Source organism: Kryptolebias marmoratus, linkage group LG19, assembly GCF_001649575.2.
Source record: "Kryptolebias marmoratus isolate JLee-2015 linkage group LG19, ASM164957v2, whole genome shotgun sequence".
Taxonomy (NCBI): domain Eukaryota; kingdom Metazoa; phylum Chordata; class Actinopteri; order Cyprinodontiformes; family Rivulidae; genus Kryptolebias; species Kryptolebias marmoratus.
In genome coordinates, this window is record NC_051448.1 from 8,668,200 (window position 1) to 8,685,648 (window position 17,449).

General features: G+C 39.2%; 1 protein-coding gene across 5 annotated transcripts in view; it reads right to left on the reverse strand.

Moving 5' to 3' along the window:
* The window catches only part of fndc1 (fibronectin type III domain containing 1), a 31,837-nt gene that overhangs the window by 12,857 nt on the left and 1,531 nt on the right, over nt 1-17,449 (reverse strand). For 3 of the 5 annotated variants that reach the window (XM_017412000.3, XM_037981546.1, XM_017411999.3), the window contains exons 2-10: nt 10,096-10,290; nt 8,548-8,613; nt 4,899-5,144; nt 4,543-4,641; nt 4,318-4,435; nt 4,013-4,200; nt 3,451-3,558; nt 2,603-2,791; nt 7-2,511 (exon numbers count right to left, since the gene is read on the reverse strand). In XM_017412000.3, the coding sequence (XP_017267489.1) occupies nt 7-2,511; nt 2,603-2,791; nt 3,451-3,558; nt 4,013-4,200; nt 4,318-4,435; nt 4,543-4,641; nt 4,899-5,144; nt 8,548-8,613; nt 10,096-10,290 (3,714 nt within the window). The remainder of the gene's footprint in view (nt 1-6; nt 2,512-2,602; nt 2,792-3,450; nt 3,559-4,012; nt 4,201-4,317; nt 4,436-4,542; nt 4,642-4,898; nt 5,145-8,547; nt 8,614-10,095; nt 10,291-17,449) is intronic. The other 2 variants (XM_037981545.1, XM_037981548.1) reach the window with 2 other exon arrangements.

The window sequence follows — 17,449 nt, forward strand, 5'->3', positions numbered from 1 at the left end:
CTTTACCATTTCCATTGCCAGGTCTGAATCCTCCTCCATTGTTTGGTTTTCCTCTAATGATAGGATAGCGAGCCCTACCTCCTGGATTTCTTATACTAGATGAAGATGATGTGGAAGGAGAGTTTCCACCCCACGGTTTTTTTACAGTAGTGTCACTGCCAGCATTGTGAGCTGAGTTCAAGACAGGCTTGGGAAAGTTTAAGGAGGCAGAGGAATCAAGTGACGATGAGGAATCAGATGTTGAACCACCCAGTCTAGAATTCTGCACCTGCTGTGGCCTGATAGGAAGTCTTGACCCACCAAACTGTGTGTTAGCTAAAAGAGAAGAGCGTACTCTTCCATTCATTCCTACACCAAGACGACGACTTGGACTGGCTCCAGTTGAAATGCCAGTCCTGGTCCTGGATGAAGTCTCTCTTGTACTCATACTTTCCTCGTTTTCTCCATTCCTGTGGACAGCTGAAGAAGATGTAGGAGTTCTTTGAACTGCTTTGTGGTCTGCAGCTTTCTCTTTATTTTCTCTACTCCTTGCATCTATGTTGTCCTTATGAGTATCACTATTTGAGATTTCTTTGTGATTGGAGTCACTGGAATCTTTGTGCCCAGTTGTTTTTTCAAGTGGGTTGGAGCCAGAATTTGAAAAAGTGGAGGCTGAAGAGGAAAATGAGGTAGTTGGACTGTTAGAGTCACTAGATCTTGTATTTTGATTGTTCAAAGAGGGCTTAACTGAACTCACTCCAACACTATTCTTTAATGAGTCATGTTTGGATAGAGTCCTCAGATCTTCAGTGGTTTCCTGTTTTAAAGACTCTCCTGTAACACCTGCAGCCCCTGAGACCCTAGTAGGTGTCCCCACTACAAGTGGCCTGCCAGCCCCTACAGATGACGACACCCTGGTCAAAGAAGTCCCTCCATCTTGTCTGGGAGATGATGCTCTCGTACCTAAGACAAATTTCCCTGGGTAACGACTGGCTAGCCAAGGGATTTTTTCAGCAAATGAAGAGCTTATTCTAGTACGAGAAAGTGTGGGCTTTTTATTCACGCTTTCATCTTTTCTTTCTTCTTTTTTATTTTGAACTGTGGGTTGTGCTCTAGAACTTGAAGTTGGCTCTTCAACTTTGTTTTTTTTATCTTCCTCGTGTTTGTAAGAACTATCATCATTTCCTTCCCTGAATGATGTATTGAGATCAGGTGATGTGTGTGAACCCAGTGAATTGTGTGTATCACGTGAAGTTACAGAGCTGTGAGGTGCTCTTTGTGACGTTGACTGAGAAGAACCTGGTTTGTCTCCAGTTGAATGGTGAATTGTTCTTCTTTGTGAAGTGGATGAATGAGTGTCTTTCAAAATTTTAGCATCCTGTGACCTAGAATTTGATGTGAACTGTGATTTGTTAGAGTTATTTGAGTCTGACGTTGAATGGCTGTTGGAAGTGCTTCCTGAATTTGGTGTGGATGTTTTTGGAATGAAGGTCGATGATGTTTCATGACTTTGAGTTCTTTCTGGTAAGATGGACTGAGAACTGGCTGAACTACGTGGGTTTAATGAAACCTGGCTTTGGGTTCTGCTTGGAATTTTCAGCTGAGTGGTGACAGCAGGTTTATAGCCGTTAAGCAATCGAGTTGTGTTCCCTCTAAATGAAATTCCAGGATGTCTTCGGCTAAAGCCATGTCTTGAAGGAAAACCAGAAGCAGAACCACTGCTACGCTCTGCTGAGGAAGAGCCAGTGCCCATCGGAGTAGTGTCTGTCTGTTGTGAATTACTTTCTTTTTGGCCTGTAGTGGAAGGTTTTGCTTGTGTTACATTGGGTCTATTGTAGATATTTTGTGTGTTTGGGTATGCAGAGACAACATGGTCCTTTCTACTTGCTGCTGACTCTTGAATGCGTGAAGAAGGGAAAGATGAGGTTGCAGAGGAGGAGGGTGAGGATGAAGCGGAAGAAGATGAGGATGGATTATTGGATGAGGAGGAGGAAGTAGCCTTTGATCCAGCTTTTTGATGGACCCTGATCTTAACTGGCCTTCTATTTGGTTGATAAGGCTTTTTAAGCACAGGTTTGGTGGGAGAAGGTGTAAAAACCTTGAGACTTGGGGTTTCAGTAGTCACAGGCTCTTTAATATAACCAACTTCATCCTCAGACAGAAGGGAGACATCATTGTCCAGCTCTTCTGTCTCTTGCATGACTTTTATAGTCGTCTCTTCCACAGGAGGTGGGGTTGTAGGTACTTTTTCTTCTTCTTGTTCCTCATCTTCTTTAGCTTTTCCTTTAGATGAACCTCGATTCAACCCATTCCTGACTGAGCCTCTGACAGAAGAAAAGATACTGTGATAGGAACGTGTCTGCGAAAGTGGGCGTACACGCCTGTTGTTATGTGAAACAGGTTTTGGTTTAGGGGTTGCGGTTGGTTCCTCTGGCACCTCTTTTGATGGGGGATTGGGTTTTTCCTTGTCCTCATCCTGTTTAGACATGTGGCTGTCCTTGGTTTCTGAGAATGATGAGACAGCACTCCTGGCTGACAGAGACAAAAATGATCATGATCATGGAGATGTTTGATTTTCAAGCTTACATGCATCCATTTGCTGTTCACAGTCAAATGTGCTTACACTGTGGCATGACAACGCTGAAGACCTTGCTTTGTGGTCCCATTCCCCTCCTGTTGGCGGCTCTTATCTTGAAAATGTAACGTTCTCCTGGGGTCAGACCATCTATGGTGGCTGTGGTGGTGCCACCACGGTATGTGACACTTTTCATGCCAAATGGTTTCATAGCAGGGGCATAAGACAGGATATATTCTGTGGAAGTAAAGCAAAAACATTTAGGAGGAAATGAAAACTAGTATCTTTAATTTTGAGGTCCAAAATGTAAGGACATTTTCACTTCTGTCATAAAGTTTTGGGGGCAAAAATGAATATTCATCCCCTTCTTCATCTCTGTAAGTATTGTTGTAATGGTAGCATTCAAATCAACTGAAAACAAGTTTACAGGATCTGATGCCACAACCAATTACAGCTTAAGTCACAGATGCTTAAATCCGACTCCTTGGAGCTTATTAGCTTAGCTTAGTATTTTCTGGTGCAGCATTTTATTATTTTCTTTGAGCAGCTCACCAGTTTTAAAGTTCAATTCAACTGTCATCATTAAATCCTATTTAAGCTGGACTACATCTGATTCCTGTATCACACATTGTGCGTACATTATCAATACTGTAATGCTTTGTGGGCTGGATATGGTTCACTGGCTGCCAAATGGTGGTTACTGTTCTACACTTTACATTGCTCATGTAAATCTTTAGAGTTTGCTTCAAAGTTTTTTTTACTGGAAAACATTATAGCTCATGCTTTATCATGACAGAAATAAATTATTTTTATTAACTTTTAACTTTTTTGTCTGTTGCAAAAAAGACAAAAAGATTGTATTTAATTTTATCTAGCTTTATTCCTTCAGGCCTCACCTGTTATTCTGCCATTAGGTTCTTCTGGAGGATCCCATGTTGCAATGACCGCAGTTCCTTTTCCTCGTAGTGGCTTGACCTCAAAATCTTCAGGTGGTCCAGATGGTGCTATCAATGAAAGGAGAGGAAAAATGGATGGAAAGACACATGAAACAGGAGCAGTAAAAAACAGGCAATGCAAAGTAAGGAAGGGTTGGAAAGGTTTTGCTTAAAGCATGAAAAAAGCAAGTACTCTTTTGCCAAAATGTCTTTGACTGAGCAAAATGCAGCTGCCATAAACTGAAAGAAACTATCCCATGACAGTTTGTATGAAGCTGCAGATGGAGATCTGAACTGTGAGCCAGGCAGTAAATTCTGATATTCCAATGAACCTCAGCTAAGGAGCTTCTGTGATTTAATATAACAGCCCCAATCATGAAAGAGCTGCAGCCAAAAATATATAACATGGGGGTGTTAGGTGGTGATTGTAATGAAGTGTGGCGTGCAGAAATAAGGAGAAAAGACCGAACATGGGAAGTTATGCAAGAACAAATTTCTTTCAGCCTACAGTGGCAGTACATACCGGACTCAGGAGTCCTCTGAAATACTGAGACACTCCACTTGCTGTGTTTTTCTCCCTGAGAGATTCTGACGGAGAACTCGTACATGCCATCAGCAGACAGGGTGTCGATCATCATTCTCCTCTGGGTGCTTTCTTTGTACTCCCAGCGCGCTGACTCACCCTTCTCCCTGAACCTAACTGTGTATGACCTAGGTTCAGAGTAAGTGAAAAATGTTTGATTCCAGTGTTAATTTTTTTCCTCTATCCTTTCTCTCAGTTTCTTTGTAACATTTGAGCTGTTACATGCACACTTTAGAAAAGCCTACCTGGATGCCCCCGGAGCAACTTTTCCCATTTCAACAGCAGGGTCAACCCAGGAGATAAGGACCGACTTTGGAGATATGACCCTGACACTGATGTCCCTGGCTTCATATTCAGGTGGCTCTGAAAGACACACAAATAAAAACTTATAAAGACAAAAAAAGTGTTTGGTCCAAACAAACTCTAAACATATTAAATTTGGTAAAAGATTATTTCCTTCAGTTACCTACCTGGTGGTGTAGTTTTGGCTGTTATGTCTCTGTTGGCGGGTGCACTTCGTCCCTGGGCCTTCTGTGCCTGCAGTGACACCACATGAACGGACTCAGATGCTACGAATAGAAAGGGATACCAGGCACGGCCAGGGTTTACACTATGGACACTAAAAATAGTCCAAACAAAATGTATCCTCTTAGCTAATCTTTAATGACAAAAACCACACCAGCAAACAACTTAAAGGATAGCATCAAAATGCCTTTTTATTGTGTTGCAATGCTAATTTAATTGAAAAAATCATGCATTTAAATTAATTTAATATCATCCCAATATGCTTATTTATTCTGATTAAAGATGTAAGATATATTCTTACCAAGTTTTGGTGTAGGTCTGTTTCTCTGGTCAGCCTGAGGCTTGGTTTGGCGTTGGCGTCTTCTTTCTAGCAGTGGGGTTCCTGCCACAGCGCTCTCAGGCTGCCTCGGACCTGAGGAGGACTGAGGCGCTCTCCTGAGCATCCGGTTAAAGGTCAAACCTGCAGGACGTGCCGTTCTGTTCACCCTGGTTGTTCGCCCTGCAGCAGAGTGATTTCTGGCTGCGGTTTGAGACGACTTCACCAAACCTGCCAGCGGATTATTATAAAGTTAAGAAAGTCAAAAAGCAGCCAAGTTGATCTCATTGTTATGTCTTCAAACTTTTTGCCTACTGCCATGAAAGACAGGCAATGATGTAACTGCTTGTGTTTAAGGGGGTGTTTGTTTAGCGATCTGAGAGCAAAATATCTCAGAAACCACTAGACAAAATTTAACCAAACTTTTAGAAAGTAACCACTGAATGTACATCTACAGCTGATCAACTGTTGGAGTCAACCCTGTCTGTCTGTTTGCAGAATATCTCATAAACCACTGAACAGAATTTAATGAAACAATGTAAAAAGCACACATTGGATGTACATCTTTAGTTCATTAACTATTGGAGTAACACTGAATCATGGTAGTTGCCACAGCTAGTGAACCTTCACAAACACAAAAATGGTGACAACTCACTCAATTTGACAGAAATCGAGCTAGAATGTGGTGTGGTAGTAGCTGAGAGTCATTCCCAACACATCTTCTTCTGAGAGCTAACTGACCACATGAGATAATTTTAAAATGTTGGCATGCAAGACAGAGGGTGATGTTCATTACTTCAAGAAATGCTACTTTCCTTCATATTTGAACTGAGCTCTGTTTCTTTTTAGCCTTATGGGTCTTGTTGAAACTTACTCCTGTAATGAACATCTGCACATTGCTGTTCCACTCTCATTGCTCTTTAATAGTCATATGATTGAATATTACATAAACTCATCCATTTGCTGTGGAACTGCATTGTGTTTCCTGTGGTTTGCTCCAAATTCTGCTGTTCTGCTTCCCACTTTAGTCCAATTTTTGTAGTTGCTGCACTTTGGACAACCTCTCAGACACTGAGTCTGACTGATAAATAATCAACTTTTACTTTATATTATAAGGCTGATGAAACGATGAGTAATGAAGCACCAGAAAACAAATAAGAACAAACCTCTTCAGACCCTTCCGGTCATTTGTTCTCTTTTCCCCTATGAATTTTCTATGTCTCTGATATCATTTCTTATAATTACAATCAGATGAAAAGGCTCTATCTCATTTGCACAACTGAATGAGTACTTATAAGTTCACTGAATGCTCAGAATATGAATTTGATTTAAAAAAATCAACTAAATTATTGGTCTGAAATGTTGGGATGTAAAGTTTTCATATCCAATGAACAGGTAGAGTTGGCCAACTGAGATTACTCTTCTTTGGGTACAGTTTGAAACAAACTTTCAGTGCTTACAGTGAAAAGACATTGCGATGAAAAATATAAACACAACAGAAATTCTCCTGTGAATAGAAGACATCATTTGTTTTATTTTGACTTGGAACAGTCTATTGTCTGTGTTTAGCGTGGATTTCTCCTCTGCCTGCCAGCACAGCTGGGTGAATTCTTCTCTTTGGACCTAAAGAGCAATATTCTGTGATGCTCTAATTTCTCAGAATAAGTGTTACCCAATTTCAGCTTTTTATGAAACTGCAGTGTAAGAACAGTGATTTATTGTGCAATATTAGCAGTAATTGGGAATAAAATCACATTTCAACTGTTGTCAAAGGGAGTTTAAAGTACTGTCTCTATTGTTGTAATCGTTCGTGACTTCTGTTATTTTGAACATGGCTCAGAAAACAACTTGTAGATTATAAGACTATTATAATACTAAAGATTATTTCTTTGTGTAGCTAAAAGTACACTGGATTACAAAGCCTAACTGTTCTAAATATATCTTTATTTACACAATCAATTACAACAAACGGACTAAAAAAACTTCCAATTTATTCATGCACTATTCTTTTTCTTGATTAGTTAACTTCTCTTGCTGCTTAAAACCTAAAACAGAAATAGTTTAGTTTTGTTTTAATCCATAAACTTTCCATTTTTTGCCCTTCATTGTTCCTTGTTCTCTCTCTCCTGTCTCAGAGTGCATAGACAACTAAACCAGTGACTCCAAACCTATGACGCCTGTCTTTTAGTCTGATGGCTCAAGGTTCTGTGAGGTTGGCCTGCAAACAAAGATACACATCACTGTTGCTACAGTGGAGACACCCACCTCAGAGGGTTCAGGCTAAAATCCTGACAAATGGTTTTGGTTTTGGTTTTGTTCCAGATGTTTTTGTACAAAAACTAAACGTTGATTAACCACTGAAGTAAAACTGAGCAAAAATGATTTGGTTTATCTCCAGAGCAGCTCTGCCTCAAACTAATTCATTTTAAACTGCAGAGCAATAGTCATGTTTAGCTCTGAAAGTCAATGGCTGAAAAAATCCGTCCTTTAAGAGGGGGATGTGATCAGGTTTTCTTCATGTTCCCTACTACAACACCAAAGACATGGGTAGTTTGGAGAACAGAAAAAGCACTTATTTGTTCATATTGGCCTTGTGGGAGAGAAAGTTTAGAAAGTTTACTGAATTATCAAATCACTCTTTATACTACAATAGTACTTAAATGTATTTTAAAAATCAAAGCTAATAAAAAAACTGCTAAAATTATTCCACATATTATTTTGTTTAAAATCATGAAAAATGCAAACCTTTCATGTATAGCAACAGCCATGCATTTAAATGAAATAACTTTTAGGTTACTGTCAAACTGACAGGGAAACTATCTAAATTAAACTCCTGTATTCACTGGAGTTGGATAACACCAGGGTAATAATTTATTCCACTGAAAATAAATAATAACGATGACAGTCAAAAGTTACTTGTTATTTGGCTCAACTGGTCAATTATTCACTTTAAGACACTATAAGTGGTTCTAATATTTGCCAGGTGGCAAATTTACTGGACAATAATTTTATACAGATCAAATTTGATCTCAAAATGTTTTGTCAAGCAATAAAATGAAAGCCAAATTAAAATATGTAAGTTCTGTCATTTCGTGCATGATATTTGACTCAGATTCCTGAAAAAACACCAAATAAACAACAGCTATTAAAACTAAATCTCCCATGTCATTTTCTACATGTTGTGTACATACAGAGACATTAATTAAAGAGTGGCAGGATTAAATATCACAACACCTTCTTGAAGCCTAATGAGTTCACCCATCAATAAGCAAGGAACCGACAATTCTTCTGCAAACATGGTGTCATATTGGATCTACTGAGACTGACAGGCAAGTATGTGGGGATTTATGTGAAATGCATCATTAAAACAATGTCATGTACGTAAGATTTGGATCACCCACAAGTAAAATATACAGTGCCTAGCTAAAAAAAAAAAAACCACGACAAGTCAGTGTTTTCATTACTAGGAAAAGCAAACAGGAGAATAACAGACAATAAGAAGCAACAAGATGAGTGACCAGTAAATGTGACAGCTATAATAACACTGCCTGTAAGGACTTAAAGGATATAATCTGACCTAAATGTTAGGCTGGTAAAGGATCACACCTCCTCCATAAAAAGCTAGAGATTTTACCTGCTGATGTGTTGACAGGTGGATTGACCAACACAGCAAAGCCATCCAAGTTGATGATTTCTGGGTCTGAAAACCAAAAAGACACACAAGGATTTTTTTTATTTGTCATGTATGGTTGCCATAGATACCTGGCCTTAAAAAAACACAAAAGTGGCTTTAACTTAGATACAGATATTGAGCTAAAATGTTATAATAGGAACATTCACAGCTCTGAGTATAACATCTCACAGTATTGAATGAGTCTGTGTGTCTTTAATCAAAATGTCCACATCTTATGTTTAATCTTAGTTTAAAACTCTGGCATGAAAGGGTGATAAGCATTCGTTCAAGGACTGTTGAGCCTTGATTTTTATTATTTAATTATTTAATAGGTCTTGTTTATTTCAGCTTCATTATTGATGGAACAGGCCAGTTTTGCTAAATATCAGTGGCGGAAAATGGACTTATTGTCTTAATCTTCTTTTCCTGTTACTGTCCAACCTGGCTCTTCTTGCTCATAACAGATCAACTCTTTTCTATTTTTTTGTTTCTCCAACTGCGGTTGGCCCGACACGTTAATGATGTACAGCAAAGCGAGCGGCTTTATTTATGATGAGTGATGCAGCTCTCAAGCTGCTCTGGGAACAGCACATGAACCCTGAGGAATTTCTGGAGAGGCAACACCGAGACTCAGCTCAGATTTATGGCCAACCTCACCGGAGCTGCAGAGACCACAAGGGGGCTGCCACAACGTTCACTGAGCACCGCACACACACGCAGACACACGCACAAAGACATCTATGGATGTTTTTTTTTTCTTCTTTTTAAACAAATAGAGACACAATACATGACAATGCATGACTTCATTGCTCTGAACCACCCTTAGCTTTCACCACAGCCCACACTTATATTGCGCACATGCTCATAACAAGTAACCACAACACAGAGGATTGGGTTATAAGAGTAGGGCTGGGTCTGGAAAAGGGTTGGCTGCAGACTTTTAGAAGCTGATGAAGTATGGCTCTAAGATGCCAAAGACCAAAGAAAATAGAATAATGACAAAAGCAGGCTGTGCTGTCTTGACAATGAAGACTACTGTTTTTGTCTATAGAGACATAAGAACCCAAACTAGGCTTTACAAAATCAGAGTAGGAATGATTACAGAAACTACTAAACATGTTGTTTAAAGTTTAAAATATCCTCTGCCTGCCCACGTTCACCAGTTCTGACCTTCTGTTTGCCTTTCTGGCAAACTTCAACAACAGTACATCCAATTATGAACTAATCCACGGAAAAGAAATTAATCACATGCACTCATGCACACTCTTGAGTCCACTTTGTATACAGATTTGCTCATCCCTGTTGGCTCCTGTTTCGAGAAACTGGAGAACTCTGAGATTTGAAAGCTCACTTCCTAATTTAAGCCAAGCCTGTGCATTTATTTTCCTCTCTATAGCTTTTTTCTGCTTACATTTCTGTTTGCAGAATGCCTTAATCAGGGTCAGACAGTCATGACTACCTGCTCTTTATGTTTCACATTCTCAGTCTCTCATTTGAACTTCGCCTTACCAACATCCTCCGGTGGATGTGAGCGAGTGTCCTTGCTCAGTTTGGTGAAGCGGTGGGAACGGCTGGGTTTGCTGGAGCTCATGACGAAGCGATCCACAGGCCTTCCATCCAGATGGATAGAAGGCTGCCAGCTCTCCCTTAAGACCTTGTCCACAGCTGTCTGTTTCCCATTTTGGGATCGCAAAGGCTTCTCTGCTGCAAAACAAATGATATCAGAATCATTCTGACTGCAGGAAGTCTTTCTAAGCAGTATTAACAAAGTATTGTTCCTGGTACTAAATGTGAACACCTTGATCTTTTATATTCTGGCCATTTGAAGGGACACTATCATCTCTGTAGGTTGTTACTCTACATTTACTTGCCTAAGAACAGTTTTGTGTATAGCTATTAATCTTGGCCTTAATGGTAAAAGCTCTGCACAAAACTATAGATTCTTTACAGGAAGCAAATAATACTTTAGTTATGGTATTGTGAGTATCGCTTGTGTCAAGAAAATCTGCTCAAGGACTCCACTGAGGACTGAATTTATGGGAAACAATAAAGCAGCTGACTTGATTCATAATACTCAAAGGGATAGTTTCACACCTACGAGGTAGCATAAACACTTAAAACTCAGCTGAGTCAACAAATAAAACCTCACTAAAACTATAGAACATACAAAACACAACAACATCTAACCCTTGACCTGCATTTCAGTGGTCCACTCTATTCAGAGTTTATCATTATGAGACTATCGGACTGCATTAATCCTTACAAAATAAGACAAAACACATGCTTACTGCTCATGTCATCTTTGCATATCTTATTCTTTAACTTAGGCCATAACAATGACCAAAAAATCTTTCATAATTGAAGAATTCAGATCAGCTTGGCAGGACCTGAAGCAAAGAAAAGATATGTTGACTGAGCTCCATGCTCAGACTGTTAAAATATTATTCTTTTGAGAGTAGTTTTCCCCTTGGTGATTGTTGGCTTCATGCTATATGCGATGAAATATGAGTATTTTTAAAGAAAAAAAGAGAAAGGGACTCAGACAGTCCCTTGCCAGGACTGTGTCTCTATCCACAATGAATACACAATGGATTTTAAATGGTTCTCTATTTTGTCTAAGATGGACTAAATTAAATTTGATGAAATTGTGTTAAGAAATAATGGAGCTTCACTGTTACTCTGTATTCTGGTGGAGGAATATAAATTAACTTTAGTGTTAAATTAGCGGAAAATTACCCTTTCAGTGTCACAAAAGCTCTGGCTTTGTATTGTTTTTTTCCCCTCTTTAATTAGGTTTGTTCTCCAGTTTGTGGTAAGTTTTGTCTTGGTTTTCTCATACCTTTCTTTGTGTTTAGCCTGTTTTATTTGTAAAAGCTGTAAGCCCTTTGTTCACTGTATGTAGTTTATCTTCACTTTTGGTTCACTTCTGGGTCATGTTGTTTATTACCATTCATGTGTTCTTCATTTGTCAACAACCTTTTAGTGCATATTCTGCCTGGTTATTGTTGCTTTCTGTCAGATCCTTATGTTTGTGTTGGTCCCCTCTGGTTTTGTACCTGCTTTATATTTTATATTATTTCTTGAAAAACCTGCTCACTGGTGTTTTTGGTTTTGTTCTGCCATTTGAGTAAAAAAAACAGATTTTTTGTCTGCCGGTCTCATGTAGTTGGCATCTTTTCATCTCTGATACCCCTTCACGACACATCCTGTTTAAGTTTACACTGCACCGGTTAGCAGAAAGTTTCCTATTTAAACGTCCAAGACATACGTTAGTACTTGCTGTAAAGAATTTGCCCATCTGAAGAATATTCTTTCAGTTGTATGCCTTAGGGAAAATCTAGCTTTAAATTTTCCACTATGTCTACAAGCTACTTATTGCTGACTTCATCTGTCTGTGGTTTGATCCATTGCAGGTGGGACGCATTGGGTTATTAGAGTGAAATCAGCTGCTTTTTTCCAGCTGCTGCTGGAAGCTACACTGATGAGAGCAGCGAGAATCAATCAAAACATCCTTCTTATAACATATAGGTAAAAAAATATTGTGGCATCAATAAGATTTCTTTTTATTGTCTTTAAAAGCTTGTAGCCCTGATTTACTATTGAGCTCCAGTTTAGCAACTAAGCCTGCTCCTGCAGACTACTGTGCCAACTCTGCCTCAAAGCAAAACTGCTCAAATCATATGGAGACACAGGAAGGCGAACAGCAAGGGACCCCTGAAGATGAGGAGGGTTATCTTGGCGAATCTGGGACCGGCACTGGAGGCTGAAGGGTCCGCTGGATTGTCACTGGGGATGCTGAGACTGGCCCTGACAAAGGGGCTAACTTGGGGATTATTGTGGACACAGGGATGGCAGGAACTCACAAACTTCAAGTTCAGCATGTGTGAGTAATTTACATTTGTTTTGTGTGAGAAGGTGGCAGAATGCAAGTGTCCTCACTGCACAATGAGAGGAACTCCTTAAACTGCATGGAAAACATCATCAGAGAGGAATCACATTCATGATATTTCAGAATCAATGTGACATCGAGGGCTTCATTGATCTTAATTATTTTTTACTTGCAGACAAATGTTGGTCCCCTTACTGCTCATAAAACAATTAATTTATCTTGAAAAGTTATTCATTTAAAAGCAATTGTCTAATGTACATCTGTATGCTTTTAGTAGCATGTATTTAATAGCACAAAAAGCATGGAAATTTGTGTTTGGTTTGATTATTTCTTTGTTGTAATAGTTGCTTCTTAGCAATAAACCTTATACTGTTGTAAACCAGTTACTTCCCCTTAAATGGTGACACATTTGTTAGAAAAAATGCATTTGAGGGTTGAGCAGCAAAGTTGAGTATATGGGTTGCATCCATGAAAAACTTGACAGATCTTCTCTGTCAAACAGCTTATTCTGCTAGTGGCTCTTGTTTTGAGTCTCTGGTGCCCCAGGTGCTGACAATCAGGTGCCTGACAACCAGAGGGGTTTATCAAAGTTTATCAGAAACTACCTCCAGAATTTGGCAGTGGAGAGGATGGAATTGCCTGCCTGCAGTCCTGATCTCAACCCCACTGAACACATGTGAGATCATCTTGGGCGTGCTGTTTGTTCCAGAGCGACCAACATAACCACATTGGCTGGCTTACAAGAAATGCTGGATGAAGAATGGGATAACATCCCACAGCGGTGTGTGACCAAGCTTGTGAGCAGCATATGGAGGAGGTGCAAGGCTGCTGTGGCTGTGTATGATTCTTCCACATGCTCTTTATGCCCTGGTTTGTTAAACGAATAAGTTGTTAAATTGCCAATAGATCTTTTTTCTTCAGGCTTCATTTATCCAATTCAATAAGTCACACCACACAAGACGAGTCAATAGCAGAATAAGCTGTTTGGCTTTTGAAAAACATTTAAGAAGTTTTTCAGGGGTGCATAACACATATTCAACTCTGCTGCTCAACCCACAAATGTGTTTTCCTTCCAAATGTGGCACCATTTAATGGGAAATAAATAGGCTTCTCCAACAGACTAAGATTTATTGACAAGAAGCATTGCTACAACAAAGAAATAATCAGCCACAAATTTCCTTACTTTTTATGCTCAGTTTAGTTTTCAGGATTTAGCTTATTGAAGGAGATAAAGGTTTACAAGCATGGTTGACATTTATTATGACAGTAGTTAGAAAATGGTCCTTATGGCTGTTTCTGCTGATTTACAGCAGCTCATTCGGTTTCCTATCATCTCTTGTTGCCTGCAGGTGTGCTCCTAGCTTCATCTGCACTTAACCATTTAGAAATGACTTTCACCCAGACCTCCTGAGCTTCAGTAACAGATGGCCCCGGCTCTTCGGCGTTTACTGACTGCTGAGGGATTGTCTCATCATCGTTCCTGTTAACTGTCACCAATCTTGTGGCAGGGCCTGACATTGTGCACGGACAGGATGACGATGTGTGAAAATTACTGGTAATTTCATCAGTTAAAACACAAAAAAAAAATCCCCTCTGCTAATCACTCCCTCGTTGATGTATGGTTGTAGTCGGGGTAAGTTTTAACATCTGTTTGAGATAGTCTTCCCTAACAAACGTCTGGACATACTTCAGTCACTTCTGTTTCCAATAAGGCCATGTTATTACATAGGAAGGCATCTACTCCCCTGTCCAGACATCCCTTTGTGTTTTAGTCTCTTGAGAGATTTATGATCTAAGGGCAAAGCAGATATTTCTGATTAAACCAAGACTTCTCCGAGCACCGCAGAGTACAAACAATTTAGGAAACAGTTAAGCAACTAAGCAGTGGTAACAATAAAGGAGGTTTGATTTTAGGGTGTTGCCGCAGGAGAACAAAGCAACAACAAAAAGTTTGTGCTTTGTTTATAGATGTGAAATACAAATAAAGAAAGATTCCCTTAGACAATGGAAAATATTAAGTATGTGAAAAAAAGGAAAGCAGAAACTCGGGGCTTGTCTTTTTTAAAATAAATCTGAAAGTGTAGGTTAGTTGTGCAGCACACCTGATGACCCACAGACAGGCAGACAAACACACACATGTATGAGCATGTGTGCAGAGTTTGGTAGAAGAGGCACAAGCAGGTAAGACCTGAGGTCAAATGACTGCAATAAAGCTGTCCTAGAAAATATATCTGCCTTCAAGCACCTGCAATGCACTTTTATAAGAGAACCCTCTCACCTCAGCAGAACTTACAATGACCTCTTTTCACCTTTAAAGAACTTGGCATTTCCTCCATATACTGTAGCTGTGTTTTCCTACAAACTATAACTGATAATCCACAGTAAAGCCTACTGTTTTTAAGAGACTGGCAGCATTTTATAGAGTAAAATGATCAAACCTACAATGCTGCAGCAGATACAACAGAAAATGCCTGCATTCAGTAAATAACTGAGGTGTCCTGTGTGAGGTGATGCAGAGATATTTGTTTTGTTGCTTGTGTGTGTTCATGTGTCTGGCTGTTACCAAAATATCTCATGAAGCATTGCAGAAATTTGAATGAACCTTACAGAAAGCAACCACTGGATGTACATCGACAACTGCTTAACCTTTGGAGTCAACCTGATTTGACATGGCTGCCACAGCAAACCACAAAAATGGCTTTAAGTCAGCCAGTTTTGCATGTGCTGTGCTAAAATTTGGCGTGATAATAGCTGAGACTGATCCCCAACACATAATCTGATCACTAACAGATTGCAGATAGTTTTAAATGTTGCTATTAACTGTTTAGAGTCAATTATGTCTATCTGTTAGCAAAATATCTCAAACTATTTGACATATTTTAATAAAACTTTCAGGCAATAGTTATTGGATATACATCTACAACTTATTACCTTTTGGAGACAATGTCCTTCAAGATGGTTGTCACAGCTTATTGAAATCAGCCAACACAAAAGCAGCTGTAACTCAGATATTGAGATCAAATTTGATGTGGTAGTAGCTGCGATTCATTCCTAACATGTACTCAGAGGGTGACAACTTGCAATATCACATGAGATGGCACATTTTCAGTGTTTGACCAGAAAGGCTACAGCTCTGTTTCAACATGAGATGATCTCAGTTTAAAACTCTGGCGTGAGAGGTGGCGGGTGATATGCATTCCTTTTAGGAATTTAGGAGTGGTTTTTCAAGCAGTGCAGGTTCACATTAGTTTTTGTGTTGCTTCTTTCTGCTTGGTATTATTTTTAACCATAAAAGTTTGTTTTTTTTGTTGTAAATGCAGACAAAACATAAAAGTTGGAACTTCAGCCTGACTTAGGTTGAACTCAGAACCACGATTCAAACTACTTTACATTTAGTGTACCAAAAACAAAACAGCCTGTTTCCTCACAAGAAGTCATAACGTCATGTTGATGGTGTTTTTGTTTGATTTTTCATTTATTTTTTATTTGCTTTTGGCCCCGGGTTTGTGTTTGTTTATGAGCTTTCAGATGCACTGTAATTAAATAAAAAAAGAAAAAGGATATTTATTGTATAAAGAACAAAAACAGTATGTTTCTTTTATTCCAGTCACATTGTTCTGCTTACTAATCATCGGATCATGCTGTTTTCATTGAAACTATTTTCTCTTGACAGCATGTTCTGTGTTATACCAACAAGAAATGGGGAAACTTCTTCTGGAAAGCTTCTGTTTTTTGTTAATTTCCCCAAATGCTTTAGCATAATAAACAACATTTTACTCACCTTAACTCCTTTGGCACCACAAGTCAAAAAGTCCCCCCCATCTCCCTACAAAATCCATCCTAATTTAGTTGAATATGCAACTGTGTGTGTTTCTGTCTGTTTCAAATGTCACATGTACTTGTGGTGAGATAAATAAAAAGTCTATCACTTGCGTGACCAGTTTTCTTTAGACTTTTGCACGGCTTCAGCTGCATCGTCTCTGCACAACTGCCCTTTTGTTTTGATGAAGCCCCAGTGTTAGTTTTTAAAAATTTGATTCTTTGCTGTCATGAAATGAATAAATAAATAAATAAATAAATAAATGGAGCTTTGTTTAATTAAAACTGCCTGAGCTGCCTCTGTGATTATCTATCTGAGTGGAAGATTGGTGTCAAACTTTCCACATGTTGTGAAACAACTTTTAGCTCATCTGTCACTTTAAATGATGCTGAACTATTTCTTTAATTTGTTATAAAGACAAATGACTGAAAGCCTGTTCAACTTAATGCTGTCATCTGACTATTTTAAGTTGACTCTTATTTAACAAGATAAAGTTTTCTCTTTAAAACAAATATCTACTAAACAGGCCAGTAAAATGACAATCAAAAGACAATCTTTTCATTCAAGGCAGAAAGACAGTTTGCTTTCATCCCAAAGGTTTTCCAAATTCCTGTAATATTTCTCCGCTGATGAACGTTGACGCCTTACAGTTGGTGCTACATTGCTCTCAGCATGCTGACCTTTTCTGTGCTGTGACAGGTGTGTTCCTAAGTGCAGGTGGTGCATGTTTGAACAGCTGGGTCGGCGCCCAAAGATGACTTCAGAACAAGAGACAATCCTACTATTGCTGGCAGGTTTGAAAGGCAGTCAAGCAGCAGGAGGGTGGGGTTACACCAGGTTCCAACTATGCCAGTGATTACATTGACCCAAGACTTTGGAAAATATAAGAAATGGGAACAGATGCCAAGACTGCAGGATTCTGGCTTTTGTCCCTGTGAGGTAAATGTCTGAATTTATTACATGGTTCAGTTTAAAGGTTTTAGTGCCCGGTGTACCTGCAGGATCCCAACATGTTAGGGTGCAGCAGAGGAATAAAATTCCATTGGCCTGCAAGGACATGACTCTTTCTTTCCCCCCTCACTCTCTGTCCCACTTATGCTCCACAAACTTTCCAGAACCTCTCAGACTGCATTAAATGAGCTGACACTGACCAT